The 19,772-nt window shown below is 55.0% G+C and overlaps 1 protein-coding gene across 2 annotated transcripts in view; it reads left to right on the plus strand.

The window, feature by feature from the left end:
- The window catches only part of LOC107076291 (solute carrier family 12 member 6-like), a 41,473-nt gene extending 36,596 nt beyond the window's left edge, over nt 1-4,877 (plus strand). Inside the window, exons 22-25 of one of the 2 annotated variants that reach the window (XM_069188701.1) lie at nt 539-673; nt 1,977-2,197; nt 2,839-2,972; nt 4,363-4,877. In XM_069188701.1, the coding sequence (XP_069044802.1) occupies nt 539-673; nt 1,977-2,197; nt 2,839-2,972; nt 4,363-4,454 (582 nt within the window). In that variant the 3' untranslated portion in view covers nt 4,455-4,877. The remainder of the gene's footprint in view (nt 1-538; nt 674-1,976; nt 2,198-2,838; nt 2,973-4,362) is intronic. The other variant, XM_069188702.1, reaches the window with a different exon arrangement.
- Nucleotides 4,878-19,772: the final 14,895 nt, after the last annotated feature.

The raw sequence follows: 19,772 nt of genomic DNA on the forward strand, positions 1-19,772 counted from the left end.
GTCACAGCCTGAGGAACAGACAGTGAGCCTGTCTCTCAATAATAATAATACAGTGTGTGATCTCCTGTCACAGCCTGAGGAACAGACAGTGAGCCTGTCTCTCAATAATAATAATACAGTGTGTGATCTCCTGTCACAGCCTGAGGAACAATGAGCCTGTCTCTCAATAGTAATAAAACAGTGTGTGATCTCCTGTCCCAGCCTGAGGAACAGACAGTGAGCCTGTCTCTCAATAATAATAATACAGTGTGTGATCTCCTGTCACAGCCTGAGGAACAAACAATGAGCCTGTCTCTCAATAATGCTCCATATGTCTATAGGTAAATATCTTATGATTGTGGCTTTATTGTAAATGTCTGTAGGTTTTTGTTTTATGTTAGTTGTGTTTTGCTTTGGAAACACTGATCATTTTCTAATCGGTCATGCCAGTAAAGCACCTTGAATTGAGTTGACTGGGAGGGAGAATGAGAGACTGGGAGAGATAGAAAGAGTGGGGGGGTGGGGCACGCTCTCATTCTCCCCCTCCCATCCCTCCCAGCATGACAGCGACATCAGTGCGTACACCTACGAGCGGACCCTGATGATGGAGCAGCGGTGTCAGATGCTGCGCCAGATGCGGCTGTCGAAGTCCGACCGCGAGCGGGAGGTCTGTCTGCGTGTCCGCCCGGCGTCTGTGCGTCGGCCAGTACACCTCTCTTTGGGCCCGATTGGGGGTCTGTCTGTCTGTCTGTCTGTCTGTCTGTCTGTCTGTCTGTCTGTCTGTCTGTCTGTCTGTCTGTCTGTCTCAAGAACTGTCAATATCACCCGTCTGTCTCTCTGTGTGCCTCTCGGTGGGTGTCGGCTCTGTTCACTATCGCCCGTCTGTCTCTCTGTGTGCCTCTCGGTGGGTGTCGGCTCTGTTCACTATCGCCCGTCTGTCTCTCTGTGTGCCTCTCGGTGGGTGTCGGCTCTGTTCACTATCACCCGTCTGTCTCTCTGTGTGCCTGTGTGTCTCTCGGTGGGTGTCGGCTCTGTACAATATCACCCGTCTGTCTCTCTGTGTGTCTCTCGGTGGGTGTCGGCTCTGTACAATATCACCCGTCTGTCTCTCTGTGTGTCGGCTCTGTACAATATCACCTATCTGTGTTTATGCAGCGGGTTCGCTGGAGTTTCGATGATGTAAGTCTGTCTGTAGAGAGGAGCTGCAGTTTAGTGAGCAGTGAGCTGTGCTTGGTTAGAGCTTGAGCTAGCTGGTAGTACAGCCTACTCAGCTCTGCTGCACACTTGAGCTGGTGGCAGTTGAGTGAGGCTGTGCGCTTTGTAGCTCTGTGTGGACAGGGAGGAGCGAGAGGTGAGAGAACGGGGGGAGAGAGAGAGAGAGAGAGGGAGGAGCGGACAGCGAGGAGCGAGAGAGAGAGAGGACGGGGGGAGAGAGAGAGAGAGAGAGGACGGGGGGAGAGGAGAGAGAGTGGACAGGGGGGGGAGAGAGTGGACAGGGGGGGAGAGGAGAGAGAGAGTGGACAGGGGGGGGAGAGAGTGGACAGGGGGGGAGAGGAGAGAGAGAGTGGACAGGGGGGGGAGAGAGTGGACAGGGGGGGAGAGGAGAGAGAGAGTGGACAGGGGGGGGAGAGAGTGGACAGGGGGGGAGAGGAGAGAGAGAGTGGACAGGGGGGGGAGAGAGTGGACAGGGGGGGAGAGGAGAGAGAGAGTGGACAGGGGGGGGAGAGAGTGGACAGGGGGGGAGAGAGTGGACAGGGGGGGAGAGGAGAGAGAGAGTGGACGGGGGGAGAGAGGGGAGAGAGAGTGGACTCGGGGGGAGAGAGGGGAGAGAGAGTGGACTGGGGGGGAGAGAGTGGATGGGGGGGGGAGATGGGAGAGAGAGTGGACGGGGGCGGGGAGATGAGAGAGTGGACAGGGGGAGAGAGAGGAGAGAGAGGTGACAGCAGTGCTCGGCTCAGTGTCCTGGCCCTGCTGAAGCTCCTCTCTCCCCCCCACAGGCCCAGTTAGTGAAGGACAGGAACTCCATGCTGAGACTGACCAGCATCGGCTCCGACGAGGAAGAGGACACGGACGGGGGCGCGGCTCTCGGCTCCGCGGCCTCGGAGCAGCGCATCCACATGACCTGGACCAAGGAGAAGGTGCAGAGCATGGCCCAGAGGAAGGGGCAGCCGGCCTGCGGCACGCCGGAGGGCTTCAGGGACATGCTGAGCATCAGGCCGTGAGTGGCTCATTACTGTCTCGTTAGAGCTGACCTGTCATTAATTACCGTCTCGTTAGAGCTGCATCTGAGCGCTGTAACTGTTATTAAATTATTACCATGACATTACAGCTACATTATAGTGCTGTAACTGTTATTAAATTGTTATTACTGTGACGTTACAGCTACATCATAGTGCTGTAACTGTTATTATATTGTGTAATTACCATGTTGCTACAGCTACTTACATGTGCAGCAACTATTAAATAGTGTGATTATCATGTCATTACACTACATCTGAATGCTGTAACCGTTATATTGTCATTACCGTGTTGTTACAGCTCCATCTGTGTGCTGTAACCGCCCTTGTATATTGTAATTACTGTTTCATTACAGCTCCATCTGTGTGCTGTAACCACCATTGTATAGTGTAATTACTGTGTCGTTACAGCTCCATCTGTGTGCTGTAACCGCCATCGTATAGTGTAATTACCATGTCATTACAGCTACACCTGCGAGTTGCAGCTGCTTTTGTATTGTGTAATTACCGCTGTACAGCCACATCTAAGTGCGGTAACAGTTATTGTATTGTGCAGTTGCCATGCAACTAGAGCTATCTTTGCGCGTGTGTTATATTGTGCAGTTGTCATGTCGTTACACAGCGATCACTCCAACGTGCGGCGGATGCACACAGCAGTGAAGCTGAACGAGGTGATCGTGAACAAGTCCCACGATGCTCGGCTGGTGCTGCTGAACATGCCAGGGCCACCCAGGAACCCGGCAGGCGACGAGAACTGTATCCTTGAATTCAAAACAGTACAAATATAGCAGATATGCGGATATACAGATACAGTGGTGTACAGTATGGTGCAGTACACAGTGTGGTATAGTACAGATACAGCAGAGTACAGTGCATTACAGTGTAGATAGTTGTGTACAGTATAGTGCACTATATTACTTTAGATACAGTAGTGCAGATATTTTAGTGTACAGTATAGTGCTATATAGTACAGATACAGTAGTGTACAGTACAGATGGCATGGTATGTGCTGATAGTGTAGTACAGTACAGCTAGTGAAGCATAGTCTTAACACAATGAAGTACAGTGCAGTGTAGTATCCTACAGCACAGATAGTCTAGTGCAGTGCAGATGCAGTGTGGTATCAGTGTGGTGTGTAGTGTAGTGTGTATGGTCAGCATAGTAAAGTACAGTGTTTAACAGTGTAGTATATTATAGTACAAATGTAGTACAGTATTTGTGTAGTACAAATATAGTGTTTAACAGCATAGTATAGTAAGATGAGATCAGATCACTTTACTGGCCCTGTACAGTCTCTTTCATCAGGAATGTGTCTTTTCTCAGACCCCAGCTTGCTCTCCAGGAGACACACAGACAGGGTGAGAAGCTGGGGGTCAGAGCTCAGGGTCAGACATTTATACAGCACCCCTGGAGCAGCTGGGGTTCAGGGCCTCGCTCAGGGGCCCAGCGGAGTAGGATTCCTCTGCCGGCCGTGGGATTCGAACCGGCAACCTTAAAGTACAGAGATAGTTTTTGACAGTGTAGTATAGTATGATCAGTGTAGTAAAGTACAGATACAGTCTACTATCTTACCCTGCAGCTCACAAACAGCAGCCCAGTGGAGCTCAGCAGGAGTGAGCCTGGCCAGTACCTGGATGGGAGACTCCTGGGAAAGCTGAGGCTGCTGCTGGGAGAGGTGTGAGTGGACCAGTAGGGGGCGCTCACCCTGTGGTCTGTGGGGGTCCTAACGCCCCAGGACAGTGACGGGGACACTAGACTGTAAACAAGGTGCCGTCCTTCAGATGAGACGTGAAACTGAGGTCCTGCCTCTCTGTGGTCAGTCAAGACCCCAGGGTGTCTCTCAGAAAGAGTAGGGGTGTGACCCCAGTGTCCTGGACAGACTCCCCCTGGTCTTTACCAGTCATGGCCTCCTGATCACCCCCCTCTCTGAACTGGCCTCATCACTCTGCTCTCCTCCCCACGGAGAGCTGGAGTGTGTGAGCGGACTGGAGCATCATCACACTGGGGGGGTGGAGGGGATCCCCAGTACTGGACAGCGCTGGGAGTGGAGGGTCCAGTATAGAGCTGTAGAAGTGTCAGGATATTTTAGTGTAGTGCAGTTCCAGATATGGGGGCTGTGCGTGCTCCTTATCTACTCTATTCCCAGACATGGAGTTCCTGGAGGTCCTCACGGAGGGCCTGGAGCGTGTTCTGCTGGTCAGAGGCGGGGGCAGCGAGGTCATCACCATCTACTCGTGACCGTTTCCACGGCAACTCAGGAAGCAGCCAATCGCAGTCCGAATGGGGGGGGGCGGGGGGGAGATGGGATGGGGAAGGGCAGGGACAGTCGGGGGTGTGGCCCCATAAACCACACCCCAACAGGAAATGATGTGGCGGACTCTAATTGGCTGTCTCGGATAGACCCCATCTTCTCCCAGGCGTCCACGTTTCCAGGGCTGTGCGCCCCAGTCTACAGAGAGCAGCGTGTGTGTGTGTGTCTCCTCACAGCAGGAATGTGTCAAAAACACACAGCTCTGTCTGTGAATCCCACATCCACACGCACACACCCCCCAGATCAGGTGACGTCTCCAGTTTTGTGGGGGGGGGGTGGGGGGTCCTTGGAGTCTCGGGACAGGAGCAGCCCCCTGGACAAGTGACCCGGGACATGATGGTGCTGGGAGATTCCGCGCGGATCTCCATGTCCCTGGGAGCGAACGCACATAGCGCAGGTCCGGTAACGGCCCGGCCCCGTCGGCCCTCGGGAACACCCCCTTGTGCGGACTGCAGTACAGATAATGATCTCTATAAGGGAACAGGTGCCTGTTCTATAGGTGTCTGAGGGGTACAGGAGTGTGTAGTATAGGAGACCAGATCAGAGGATGTATATACTGTACTGTGGACTGCAGTACAGATAATGTTCTCTATAAGGGAACAGGTGCCTGTTCTATAGGTGTCTGAGGGGTACAGGAGTGTGTAGTATAGGAGACCAGATCAGAGGATGTATATACTGTACTGTGGACTGCAGTACAGATAATGTTCTCTGTAAGGGAACAGGTGCCTGTTCTATAGGTGTCTGAGGGGTACAGGAGTGTGTAGTATAGGGGACCAGATCAGAGGATGTGTATACTGTACTGTGGTCTGCAGTACAGATAATGATCTCTATAAGGGAACAGGTGCCTGTTCTATAGGTGTCTGAGGGGTACAGGAGTGTGTAGTATAGGGGACCAGATCAGAGGATGTTTATACTGTACTGTGGACTGCAGTACAGATAATGTTCTCTATAAGGGAACAGGTGCCTGTTCTATAGCTGTCTGTGATGTGCAGGTGACTAAGGAGTACAGGGGTGTTTAGTATAGGGGTCCAGGGCGGAGTTGTACACATTCCACGACGGACAGTGTTCCTGATGGATATACGGTCGGATGGGTGTGGGGCACAGGAGACGAGGGGGGTGTGTATAGAGATCTGCCTCCGTCTCTGGACGGGGCGACCCCGCAGGGTGGGGGTCCCCCGCGGGAGGCGAGGCAAGGGGCTCGTGTGTGGGCCTGGGCAGGGGCGCACAGAGCCCAGAAACGTACACCGTGGGCGCCCCCGAAACTCACCTGATTATCGTTTTATTTTGCCAAAATAACCAGCAGTTCTAGATGTGAGAGTAACTTGTCCTTCCCTACAGCCTCTCTGCGCCTAGGGCTCCCCACGGCCTCCCGGGCAGAGGTCCTGAGGCGCGGGGGTCGGGTGGAGAGACCGCCACCGAGCCGCTGGACGAGGGCCAATCGCTGTGGCCGTTGCTGCAGAGTCTTTGCCGCAGATATTCTTGTCGGATGTAGTTTTCCTGAGTGGGTGGTCCCTGTGCACGTGTGTCCGTCGGTCTCCCTGGGGTGGGTGCGGAGGAGGGCGGGGCCGACGATGCTGAGGATGAGGAGGGTGCTGTGTGCTTGTGAAACGTGCGGTCTGTCTGTGTGAGGCTCCGAGTGGGGAATTTAAAAACAAAGTGGAATGAATAAATCTGGTTTTAAAAGAGCGTGTGTCCTGGCTGTGAATCTGGGGTCCGCCACGTGTTGCGATTGTGCGTTCTTACAGCCACCCGGCGGTTTCGGACCGCTGGCCCTGCTCCTCGGAAACGCTGCGTATCCATGGCGATCGGTCGGGTGTTTCTGGGAGTGGGCTTCCACTGGGACGAGCCGCAGCGGCACCAGGGAGATTTCCACTCTCGTCTGCCCGTGCTGGTGAAGAACCTGCCGTGTGGCGGAGCGACGGACTGTCTCCAGTTCGCCCAGGGCCCAGGGCCCCGGCCTGCAACGACCACATCAGGCCTCCTGCCCCCTCAGTCAACTTACTGCAGACCTGGCAGGCAGGCAGGCAGGCAGGCAGGGAGGGAGGCAGGCAGACAGGGAGGGAGGGAGGGAGGGAGGCAGAGAGGCAGACGGACAGGGAGGGAGGGAGGCAGGCAGGCAGACAGACAGGGAGGGAGGCAGGCACGCAGACAAACAGGGAGGGAGGGAGGGAGGGAGGGAGGCAGGCAGGCAGACAGAGAGGGAGGGAGGGAGGGAGGGAGGGAGGGAGGGAGGCAGGCAGACAGACAGACAGACAGACAGGGAGGGAGGCAGGCAGGCACGCAGGCAGACAGACAGACAGACAGGGAGGGAGGCAGGCAGGCAGGCACGCAGGCAGACAGACAGACAGACAGTGAGGCAGGCAGGCACGCAGGCAGACAGACAGACAGACAGACAGGGAGGCAGGCAGACAGACAGGGAGGGAGGCAGGCAGGCACGCAGGCAGACAGACAGGGAGGGAGGCAGGCAGACAGACAGGGAGGGAGGGAGGGAGGGAGGCAGACAGACAGACAGACAGGGAGGGAGGCAGGCAGGCAGGCACGCAGGCAGACAGACAGGGAGGGAGGCAGGCAGACAGACAGGGAGGGAGGGAGGCAGGCAGGCAGACAGACGGGGAGGGAGGCAGACAGGCAGGCGGGTAGAGACAGGCAGACGAGTCCTGCTGTACACGAGTCCTGCACACAGCTCCTGTCTGCCCACGGCGGCTCAGCAGGCAGCACAGCTGTGCCTCTGGAGCCGTGGGATGAGCTGCAGGCGCTGGTCCTCAGCCAGTCCCCGGCCAGCGGATCCCTGGTCTTCTGTCTGACAGGAAGCGGGCGGTGAAGACGGATCAGCTGCTCTCCGACTGCCCCCAGACTGCCACTCCCACCGCCACCCTCCTGTTCTCTGCTCCCAGTCTGTCTGTAGTCGACATCATCATAATAATAATAATAATAATCGCTGTGAAGAGACAGGATGCTGGTTTAGTAAGAGAAGGGGTAAGTAGCCCAGGGAGGAAGAGGAGGAACGACGAAGAGGTCTAGAAAAAGATTAGGAGGTAGGCACAGAGGGTGGCAGCTCAGGTGGGGAGCTGTGTCGGCAGGCGCAGGCTGCAAAGGAACAAGTTCAAGGTTTATTCCTGCTGAAAACACAACGTCTCGGCCGTGGAGCTTCTTCAGGTGTGAAGAGCCGCTACAGGAGAGGACACAGCCGGGGAGAGTTGGAGCAGCAGCACCCAAGGGGGCCGGTCCCACTCGCGCCCACTGCAGCGTCGTTCCCACCAGCCGGGCCACGCAGACCCCTCCCACCGCCAGCTGCTCTTCCACAGCCCTCCCCCCCGGAGCACGCGGAGACGCGGTCCGGCCCGGGTCCCGGTCGGGCTCGGCTCGGGGGTCTGGGAGGCCGGGCCGGCTGAGGGGCCAGACGCGGAGACGCGGTCCGGCTCGGGTCCCGGTCGGGCTCGGCTCGGGGGTCTGGGAGGCCGGGCCGGCTGAGGGGCCAGACGCGGAGACGCGGTCCGGCTCGGGTCCGGGCTCGGCTCGGGGGTCTGGGAGGCCGGGCTGGCTGAGGGGCCAGACGCGGAGACGCGGTCCGGCCCGGGTCCCGGTCGGGCTCGGCTCGGGGGTCGGCTGAGGGGCTGACTGAAGAGCATCACACTGGAGGATAAGAGGTCAAGCCGTCCCTTGGCTGTGGGACCAATCCACCCCCAGGAACAGCCAGGCCAGCTGGTCTCCGCAGCGGCAGGCCAGTCGCTCTCCCAGTGACGATCCTGCAGAGAATCCTGAGGCGATACAGCAGGAGGAACACGCAGGACTGCAGGACCGGCCCCTGCAGCTTGCATACAGAGCAAGGAGGGGGTAGACAATGCAATAATAAGAATAAATAATACCCTTCCACCTCTATAGCGCCTTTCTGGACCCTCCTCTCCCAGCGCTGTCCAGAACTGGGGACCCCCTCCACCCCCCCAGTGTGATGATGCTCCAGTCCGCTCACACACTCCAGCTCTCAGTGGGGAGGAGAGCAGAGTGATGAGGCCAGTTCAGAGAGGGGGGTGATCAGGAGGCCATGACTGGTAAAGACCAGGGGGAGTCTGTCCAGGACACTGGGGTCACACCCCTACTCTTTCTGAGAGACACCCTGGGGTCTTGACTGACCACAGAGAGGCAGGACCTCCGTTTCACGTCTCATCTGAAGGACAACGCCTTGTTTACAGTCTAGTGTCCCCCTCACTGTCCTGGGGCGTTAGGACCCCCACAGACCGCAGGGTGAGCGCCCCCTGCTGGCCCCACTCACACCTCTCCCAGGTACTGGCCCGGCTCACCCTGAGCCCCAGTGGGCTGTCTGTGAGCTGCAGGGGGATACAGCTGCATATTCTCACATTGTTAAATTTGCGCAGCATCTTGATCAAGCAAGGTCATTTGGAAGAATTGTATTTGTTGACTTTTCCTCGGCTTTTGCCACAATGCACCATTTTTGCTTGCACAGAAACTCTCCGAGAGAGCGGGACTCAGCAGGTCACATTGTGGAGCTGGTTGCTGTTCTCCCACTGGATCGCCACAGGGCTGTGTTTTGTGCCTTTTGTACACTAACGATGGTAAAAGCAAACACACAAATAGCCATCTGATGACGTTTGCTGATGACACAGCCCTGCTCAGCTGATTCAGGGACCCCTTCTAGACAACTTTACTAAAAGGAGTGACGCGTTCCCGTTGCGGTTTAATGTATTAAAAAACGGAGCTGGTCACTGATTTTAGGAACAATGCAACACCCCTCCAACCTACTGTATTTCATGGTCATAAGATAGCCTTTTATAGCACTCTTTTTCTCAGGAAACTGTACTATTTCAATAATAATAATAATTGCTTACACTTATATAGCACTTTTCTGGACACTCCACTCAAAGCGCTTTACAGGTAATGGGGATCCCCTCCACCCCCCCAGTGTGCAGCCCCACCTGGATGATGCGACGGCAGCCATAGTGTGCCAGAACGCTCCCCACACACCTGCTCTCAGTGGGGAGGAGAGCAGAGTGATGAGGCCAGTTCAGAGAGGGGGATTATTAGGAGGCCTCGGTTTTACGTCTCATCTGAAAACACTGCCTTGTTTACAGTCTAGTGTCCCCGTCACTATACTGGGGCATTAGGACCCACGTGGACCACAGGGTGAGCGCCCCCTGCTGGCCCCACTAACACCTCTTCCAGCAGCAACCTTAGTTTTTCCCAGGAGGTCTCCCATCCAGGTATTTCAAGGCAGTAAGAACCATCCTGACACTTTTCTACAAGTCTTTCATTGAAAGTGCCCTAACATACTGTCTGGTTCGCTAACACCAGTACCATTGATGGTAACAGGCTGGGAAAAACAGTGTAATAAAAGGAGGCAATCAACTAGGGTAAATCTACTTGCGCCAGTTAAATATCCGCTATAAGCAGAGTGCACTCTGGATTGTGTCTCTCTCCCTCTCCGCTGCCAGTCCACACTCCTCCTGTGTCCCCGGGTGTGAAACTAACAGACACAGGACATATTTCAGCCCGGCTCCAAAGATCTTTCAAACAGTGTGTCGGCACTGCCTTCTCCCTTATCGTGCGGTGACACTGTTTCACAGACGTTTTTGTTGGTGAATTGTCGTCTGTCGTCGTGTTGTTAAGTTGGGAGTGTGCTGCAAAACAGATTTCCCCAAGTGGAGCTGACAATCAGGCTTGAATTGAACATGCATTATGTACGCGTAAGTGTAACATGACGGCGCTGCTCTCTGCAAGACGGGAGCCTGTTCCCACGGCAACCAGCCGGGAGCAGGAACGCACATGCGCGCTGCTGGGGGAATGCGCCGTGACGTCACTTCCCGGACACCCGGGGGAACCCGGAAGTGCCGGTGCCATGTTGTTGTGATTCTGTAGATTGAGGGAGCTGCAAGGACTCGGCCGGATCGCGGGTGGCGATGGAGGTAAGAAAATGGTCGCTGCGGACACAGTGCCTGTCCCCTGCCGACATCGCACGGCCAGGCGCCCGTTTCACCCGGTGTGACCGGATCCCCGAGACCAGGCGCGCTAGATGAGCCGGAATTAACCACCATCTCTTCGAGCTCTTTTCTCACCCCGTCTCTCTCTCTAACCCCCCGGCCCCTCCAGCAGGACTACATGTTCTTCCAAACAGACCTTGTCGTCTTTTCTTTTGTGGAGACAGGGGTTAAGAGTCTTGTTTCGTATCCGGCGTGTTTGACACGACCCCGGAGCTGGGGTTGGGGGGTGGTGACGTCATCGAGCGCTGCTGGTTTCGGGGCGCTGGTTTCCTTCACCCCGACTTTCTCGCCTCAGGTGACCACGCTGGGGCTTTGTAAAGCGATCCGGAACGCGTGGGCGCTGACCGGTCCGTGTGTGCTTCGTCTCTTTAACGTGCTTGGCCACGGTCCACTGTCGCCCTGATGACTCGAGTCGATGGGTCCGTCCCGGGACCCGTGCGTGTCTTCCATATTGAACAGGGGTCATTTCTTTACACAGAGGGTGGTGGAGGTGTGGAACAAGCTGCCCAGCCATGTTGTTGAAGCCGATACCCTGGGTTCTTTCAGGAAGTGCCAGCAGCTCTATCACAGTGCAAGTCATACCTGACAGCCCAGTGGAGCTCAGCAGGAGTGAGCCTGGCCAGTACCTGGATGGGAGACTCCTGGGAAAGCTGAGGCTGCTGCTGGAAGAGGTGTTAGTGGGCCAGCAGGGGGCGCTCACCCTGTGGTCTGTGTGGGTCCTAACGCCCCAGTACAGTGATGGGGACACTAGACTGTAAACAGGCACCGTCTTTCAGATGAGACGTGAAACTGAGGTCCTGCCTCTCTGTGGTCAGTCAAGACCCCAGGGTGTCTCTCAGAAAGAGTAGGGGTGTGACCCCAGTGTCCTGGACAGACTCCCCCTGGTCTTTACCAGTCATGGCCTCCTGATCACCCCCCTCTCTGAACTGGCCTCATCACTCTGCTCTCCTCCCCACTGAGAGCTGGAGTGTGTGAGCGGACTGGAGCATCATCACACTGGGGGGGGTGGAGGGGATCCCCAGTACTGGACAGAGCTGGGAGAGGAGGGTCCAGGAAAGAGCTATAGAAGTGTAAGGAATTATTATTAAACAGCTGGGTGAGATCCTCCAGTCAGGACAGGAGACTTTACACAGAGGGTGGTGGGGGTGGGGAACAAGCTGCCCAGCCCTGTTGTTGAAGCCGATACCCTGGCTTCTCTCCAGACACAGCTGGGTGAGCTCCTCCAGTCAGGACAGGAGGCTGTTCTTTACACAGAGGGGGGTGGGGGTGGGGAACAAGCTGCCCAGCCCTGTTGTTGAAGCCGATACCCTGGCTCCTCTCCAGACACAGCTGGGTGAGATTCCGGACCATTTAGCGTCTAGGAGCCCACCAGACTAGACGAGTGGAATCCTCTCGTTTGTGACCTGTGTTTTGTAAAACCTCTCGCTGTCCGTGAGTTTAGAAAAAGACCAGAGAGCCAGAAGTTTATTCTAGTTTTATAGCTTGGTCTCCACTCCTCCGCTTCCCTCTCGGTTTCGTGTTTTTCTTTCTGCAGTCCGGTTTGCGGCGTGTCCTCTCACACGCCTTGTTAGCTCCGTAGGCAGTCCACAGTTTTGTTTTTTCCCCACACGAGCAGTAAAGTCGTGTCGAAGACCGCGGATGAACCGGGCGACGAGACCGGCGTGAAACACTCGGCTGGGCCGGACCATCGACACGAGTACGGAGGGGGAAAGGGGGAAGTTTTGTGCCTGTTTTTGTTCTCCAAAAAAACTTCAACCGTCGGCACTTCGCGTGTCGGGTCGGTAGGAAAACATCCTGAAACACCTTTTCTTTCCTTATATCGAAATACATTGCGCACGACACCGTCACTTCTCTCACCAACCCCCCCCCCCGGACCTGGGCAATTGTGGACTCGTCCTCGCTGGCAGCCCAGCAGTTCCGGCTTGAGCCAGAGGACAGGGCTCACGAGTCTCCGCAGCGCGTGGGTTGGCTCCCAGAAGGCCGAGCAGGTGCCGCGAGGACCTCCCGGCTTCGCGTTTCCGGGGAGACGCGACGTGTCGTCGTTGTTTGTGTTGACTGACCGCCCTGCTCACGGCGTCCACACAAGCCCGCTGCTCTTTCTCGCACCGAGAGACACAACTTGCTTCCAGCGGGACAGGGGGCAGAGGCGAGCGGCCCTGACGCAGGAGACCGGCCCCGGCTCTCGGAGGGATGGACCTGCCCTTCTTCCCGGGGCTGCCGGAGGGTCCGGCCGGTGAGCGGCTCCTAGACCCCCCGCTCCACTACAGCGGCTACGACGCCCTCGTCAAGGTCGGGCAGCGCTGGGGGGGGAGAGACGGGGGGTTGAGTTCGCGTCCCGCTCTCTTTGGGGTTTTTCACTTGGTCTTTCCCTGACACTTTCTTTCAGCACGCCTGTACATGTTTGATTGTTTTTTTCTGTGTCCAGACTGTGGACACAGAGCCTGTCCTCTCTGGACAGCCAGGTCTGTCTGTGTCCAGTTTCTGTTTCCAGGCTGTGGTCACTGAGCCTGTCCTCTCTGGACAGTCAGGTCTGTCTGTGTCCAGTGTCTGTGTCCAGGCTATGGTCATTGAGCCTGTACTCTCTGGGCAGACAGATCTATATCTGTCCAGGCTGTGGTCACTGAGCCTGTCCTCTCTGGGCAGACAGATCTATATCTGTCCAGGCTGTGGTCACTGAGCCTGTCCTCTCTGGGCAGACAGATCTATATCTGTCCAGGCTGTGGTCACTGAGCCTGTCCTCTCTGGACAGTCAGGTCTGTCTGTGTCCAGGCTGTGGGCACGGAGACGGTTCTTCATCAGGGTCTGTTCCTCTGTGCTGTGGTGAGACCCTCGGCCCGGGTGTGGGGACTCTCTGTGTGTGTCCCAGTGGGTGAGGCAGTGGGTGGTCTGCGCTGTGATCGGGTGATTTTATGAGCCTGGTCCGTGAGTTTCGGGACAGAGCGGGCGGAGCTGGAGCGCTTGTCCTGTGAGGAGTTTCGGTGGTTTAATCAACGTGGGGTTTGTTGAGGCCCCAGAAGTTGGTGACGGTTTTCCCGTCCGGCGCCCGATGTCCGATATCGCCATGGCGACGGGGGTCTCGCAGCCCCTGTGGCTGGGTGCCCAGGGCCCTGATCAGGAACACAGCTGTCCTGCTTCGAGCGGCTCTGCATGGTAACGGGCAGGTGTAGAAGCAGCCTGTGAGCTGCAGTGTCTCCATGGGCACATATCTATACAGACCTTTGCTGGGATATATCTCCTGAGAAATGACCTATCCCAACATTCCTAATCCTAATGACGTATCCTGACAATCCCAATCCCAGTCCCAGTCCTAATCCTAATGATGTATCCTAACACTCCCAGTCCCAGTCCTAATCCTAATCCTAATGATGTATCCTGACAATCCCAGTCCCAGTCCTAATCCTAATGACGTATCCTGACAATCCCAGTCCTAATCCTAATGACACATCCTGACAATCCCAGTCCTAATCCTAATGATGTATCCTAACAGTCCCAGTCCTAATCCTTATGACGTATCCTGACAATCCCAGTCCCAGTCCTAATCCTAATGACGTATCCTGACAATCCCAGTCCCAGTCCTAATCCTAATGACGTATCCTGACAATCCCAGTCCTAATCCTAATGACGTATCCTGACAATCCCAGTCCCAGTCCTAATCCTAATGACGTATCCTGACAATCCCAGTCCCAGTCCTAATCCTAATGACGTATCCTGACAATCCCAGTCCTAATCCTAATGACACATCCTGACAATCCTAGTCCTAATCCTAATGACGTATCCTGACAATCCCAGTCCTAATCCTAATGATGTATCCTAACAGTTCCAGTCCTAATCCTTATGACGTATCCTGACAATCCCAGTCCCAGTCCTAATCCTAATGACGTATCCTGACAATCCCAGTCCCAGTCCTAATCCTAATGACGTATCCTGACAATCCCAGTCCTAATCCTTATGACGTATCCTGACAATCCCAGTCCCAGTCCTAATCCTAATGACGTATCCTGACAATCCCAGTCCTAATCCTTATGACGTATCCTGACAATCCCAGTCCCAGTCCTAATCCTAATGACGTATCCTGACAATCCCAGTCCCAGTCCTAATCCTTATGACATATCCTGACAGTCCTAGTCCTAGTTCTAATGACATATGCCATCAGTCATTAGGGAACTCAGTCTCTTCGGTCCGCCCCGAAGGTGACCGTGAGGAGTTGTGGGGAGTAACGGGGGTCCAGGCAGGCTGTGGGGTGTGTGGCTGTGGTCCCCCTGTATTGACCGGTCACTCAAAGCCTGCTGCCCCTAACCGGACCTCTTTTTCCTGTTGCAGTTCCCTGGAGGAAATGACAGCTACCTGACCATCACGGGGGCTGGACACCCCTTCCTGTCCTCCTCTGAGGTATGGGGACTGCTGGCACGCTGGGAGAGAACACTGTTCTCACTCTACACGGCTGGACACTGACACTGCTCACACTGTGCACTGCTGGACACTCATACTGTTCACACTGTGCACTGTTGGACACTGACACTCCTGGACACTCATACTGTTCACACTGTGCACTGCTGGACACTGACACTCCTGGACACTCATACTGTTCACACTGTGCACTGCTGGACACTGACACTGCTCACACTGTGCACTGTTGGACACTGACACTCCTGGACACTCATACTGCTCACACTGTGCACTGCTGGACACTGACACTCCTGGACACTCATACTGTTCACACTGTGCACTGCTGGACACTGACACTGCTCACACTGTGCACTGCTGGACACTCACTGTGCACTGCTGGACACTGACACTCCTGGACACTCATACTGTTCACACTGTGCACTGCTGGACACTGACACTGCTCACACTGTGCACTGCTGGACACTGTGCACTCCTGGACACTGACACTCCTGGACACTGACACTGCTGGACACTGACACTGTTCACACTGTGCACTGCTGGACACTGACACTGTTCACACTGTGCACTGCTGGACAGTCATACTGTTCACACTGTGCACTGCTGGACACTCATACTGTTCACACTGTGCACTGTTGGACACTGACACTCCTGGACACTGACACTGCTCACACTGTGCACTGCTGGACACTCATACTGCTCACACTGTGCACTGCTGGACAGTCATACTGCTCACACTGTGCACTGCTGGACACTGACACTGTTCACACTGTGCACTGCTGGACAGTCATACTGTTCACACTGTGCACTGCTGGACACTCACACTGTTCACACTGTGCACTGCTGGACACTGACACTGTTCACACTGTGCGCTGTTGGACACTGACACTGTTCACACTGTGCACTGCTGGACACTCATACTGTTCACACTGTGCACTGCTGGACACTGACACTATTCAAACTGTACACTGGTGGACACTGACACTGCTCACACTGTGCACTGCTGGACACTGACACTGGTCACACTGTGCACTGCTGGACACTCACTGTGCACTGCTGGACACTGACACTCCTGGACACTCATACTGTTCACACTGTGCACTGCTGGACACTGACACTGCTCACACTGTGCACTGCTGGACACTCACTGTGCACTGCTGGACACTGACACTCCTGGACACTCATACTGTTCACACTGTGCGCTGTTGGACACTGACACTGTTCACACTGTGCACTGCTGGACACTCATACTGTTCACACTGTGCACTGTTGGACACTGACACTCCTGGACACTGACACTGTTGGACACTGACACTGCTGGACACTGACACTGTTCACACTGTGCACTGCTGGACAGTCATACTGTTCACACTGTGCACTGCTGGACACTCACACTGTTCACACTGTGCACTGTTGGACACTGACACTGCTCACACTGTGCACTGCTGGACACTGACACTGCTCACACTGTGCACTGCTGGACACTCACACTGTTCACACTGTGCACTGCTGGACACTCATACTGCTCACACTGTGCACTGCTGGACACTGACACTGTTCAAACTGTACACTGCTGGACACTGACACTGCTCACACTGTGCACTGTTGAACACTGACACTCCTGGACACTCATACTGCTCACACTGTGCACTGCTGGACACTGACACTATTCAAACTGTACACTGGTGGACACTGACACTGCTCACACTGTGCACTGCTGGACACTGACACTGCTCACACTGTGCACTGCTGGACACTCACTGTGCACTGCTGGACACTGACACTCCTGGACACTCATACTGTTCACACTGTGCGCTGTTGGACACTGACACTGTTCACACTGTGCACTGCTGGACACTCATACTGTTCACACTGTGCACTGTTGGACACTGACACTCCTGGACACTGACACTGCTCACACTGTGCACTGCTGGACACTGACACTCCTGGACACTCATACTGTTCACACTGTGCACTGCTGGACACTGACACTCCTGGACACTCATACTGTTCACACTGTGCACTGCTGGACACTGACACTGCTCACACTGTGCACTGTTGGACACTGACACTCCTGGACACTCATACTGCTCACACTGTGCACTGCTGGACACTGACACTCCTGGACACTCATACTGTTCACACTGTGCACTGCTGGACACTGACACTGCTCACACTGTGCACTGCTGGACACTCACTGTGCACTGCTGGACACTGACACTCCTGGACACTCATACTGTTCACACTGTGCGCTGTTGGACACTGACACTGTTCACACTGTGCACTGCTGGACACTCATACTGTTCACACTGTGCACTGCTGGACACTGACACTCCTGGACACTGACACTGTTGGACACTGACACTGCTGGACACTGACACTGTTCACACTGTGCACTGCTGGACACTCACACTGTTCACACTGTGCACTGCTGGACACTCATACTGTTCACACTGTGCACTCCTGGACACTGACACTCCTGGACACTGACACTCCTGGACACTGACACTGTTCACACTGTGCACTGCTGGACACTGACACTGTTCACACTGTGCACTGCTGGACAGTCATTCTGTTCACACTGTGCACTGCTGGACACTCATACTGTTCACACTGTGCACTGTTGGACACTGACACTGTTCACACTGTGCGCTGTTGGACACTGACACTGTTCACACTGTGCACTGCTGGACACTGACACTCCTGGACACTCATACTGTTCACACTGTGCACTGCTGGACACTGACACTGCTCACACTGTGCACTGTTGGACACTGACACTCCTGGACACTCATACTGCTCACACTGTGCACTGCTGGACACTGACACTCCTGGACACTCATACTGTTCACACTGTGCACTGCTGGACACTGACACTGCTCACACTGTGCACTGCTGGACACTCACTGTGCACTGCTGGACACTGACACTCCTGGACACTCATACTGTTCACACTGTGCGCTGTTGGACACTGACACTGTTCACACTGTGCACTGCTGGACACTCATACTGTTCACACTGTGCGCTGTTGGACACTGACACTGTTCACACTGTGCACTGCTGGACACTCATACTGTTCACACTGTGCACTGTTGGACACTGACACTCCTGGACACTGACACTGCTCACACTGTGCACTGCTGGACACTGACACTCCTGGACACTCATACTGTTCACACTGTGCACTGCTGGACACTGACACTCCTGGACACTCATACTGTTCACACTGTGCACTGCTGGACACTGACACTGCTCACACTGTGCACTGTTGGACACTGACACTCCTGGACACTCATACTGCTCACACTGTGCACTGCTGGACACTGACACTCCTGGACACTCACACTGTTCACACTGTGCACTGCTGGACACTCATACTGTTCACACTGTGCACTGCTGGACACTGACACTGTTCACACTGTGCACTGCTGGACACTGACACTGTTCACACCGTGCACTGCTGGACACTCATACTGTTCACACTGTGCACTCCTGGACACTGACACTCCTGGACACTGACACTCCTGGACACTGACACTCCTGGACACTGACACTGTTCACACTGTGCACTGCTGGACACTGACACTGTTCACACTGTGCACTGCTGGACAGTCATACTGTTCACACTGTGCACTGCTGGACACTCATACTGTTCACACTGTGCACTGTTGGACACTGACACTCCTGGACACTGACACTCCTCACACTGTGCACTGCTGGACACTCATACTGCTCACACTGTGCACTGCTGGACAGTCATACTGCTCACACTGTGCACTGCTGGACACTGACACTGTTCACACTGTGCACTGCTGGACAGTCATACTGTTCACACTGTGCACTGCTGGACAGTCACACTGTTCACACTGTGCACTGCTGGACACTCACACTGTTCACACTGTGCACTGCTGGACACTGACACTGTTCACACTGTGCGCTGTTGGACACTGACACTGTTCACACTGTGCACTGCTGGACACTCACTGTGCACTGCTGGACACTGACACTCCTGGACACTCATACTGTTCACACTGTGCACTGCTGGACACTGACACTGCTCACACTGTGCACTGCTGGACACTCACTGTGCACTGCTGGACACTGACACTCCTGGACACTCATACTGTTCACACTGTGCGCTGTTGGACACTGACACTGTTCACACTGTGCACTGCTGGACACTCATACTGTTCACACTGTGCACTCCTGGACACTGACACTCCTGGACACTGACACTCCTGGACACTGACACTGCTGGACACTGACACTGTTCACACTGTGCACTGCTGGACACTGACACTGTTCACACTGTGCACTGCTGGACAGTCATACTGTTCACACTGTGCACTGCTGGACACTCACACTGCTCACACTGTGCACTGTTGAACACTGACACTCCTGGACACTCATACTGCTCACACTGTGCACTGCTGGACAATGACACTATTCAAACTGTACACTGGTGGACACTGACACTGCTCACACTGTGCACTGCTGGACACTGACACTGCTCACACTGTGCACTGCTGGACACTGACACTCCTGGACACTCATACTGCTCACACTGTGCACTGCTGGACACTCACTGTGCACTGCTGGACACTGACACTCCTGGACACTCATACTGTTCACACTGTGCGCTGTTGGACACTGACACTGTTCACACTGTGCACTGCTGGACACTCATACTGTTCACACTGTGCACTGTTGGACACTGACACTCCTGGACACTGACACTGCTCACACTGTGCACTGCTGGACACTGACACTCCTGGACACTCATACTGTTCACACTGTGCACTGCTGGACACTGACACTCCTGGACACTCATACTGTTCACACTGTGCA

The sequence above is a fragment of the Lepisosteus oculatus genome, chromosome 4 (assembly GCF_040954835.1).
Source record: "Lepisosteus oculatus isolate fLepOcu1 chromosome 4, fLepOcu1.hap2, whole genome shotgun sequence".
Classification (NCBI taxonomy): Eukaryota; Metazoa; Chordata; class Actinopteri; order Semionotiformes; family Lepisosteidae; genus Lepisosteus; species Lepisosteus oculatus.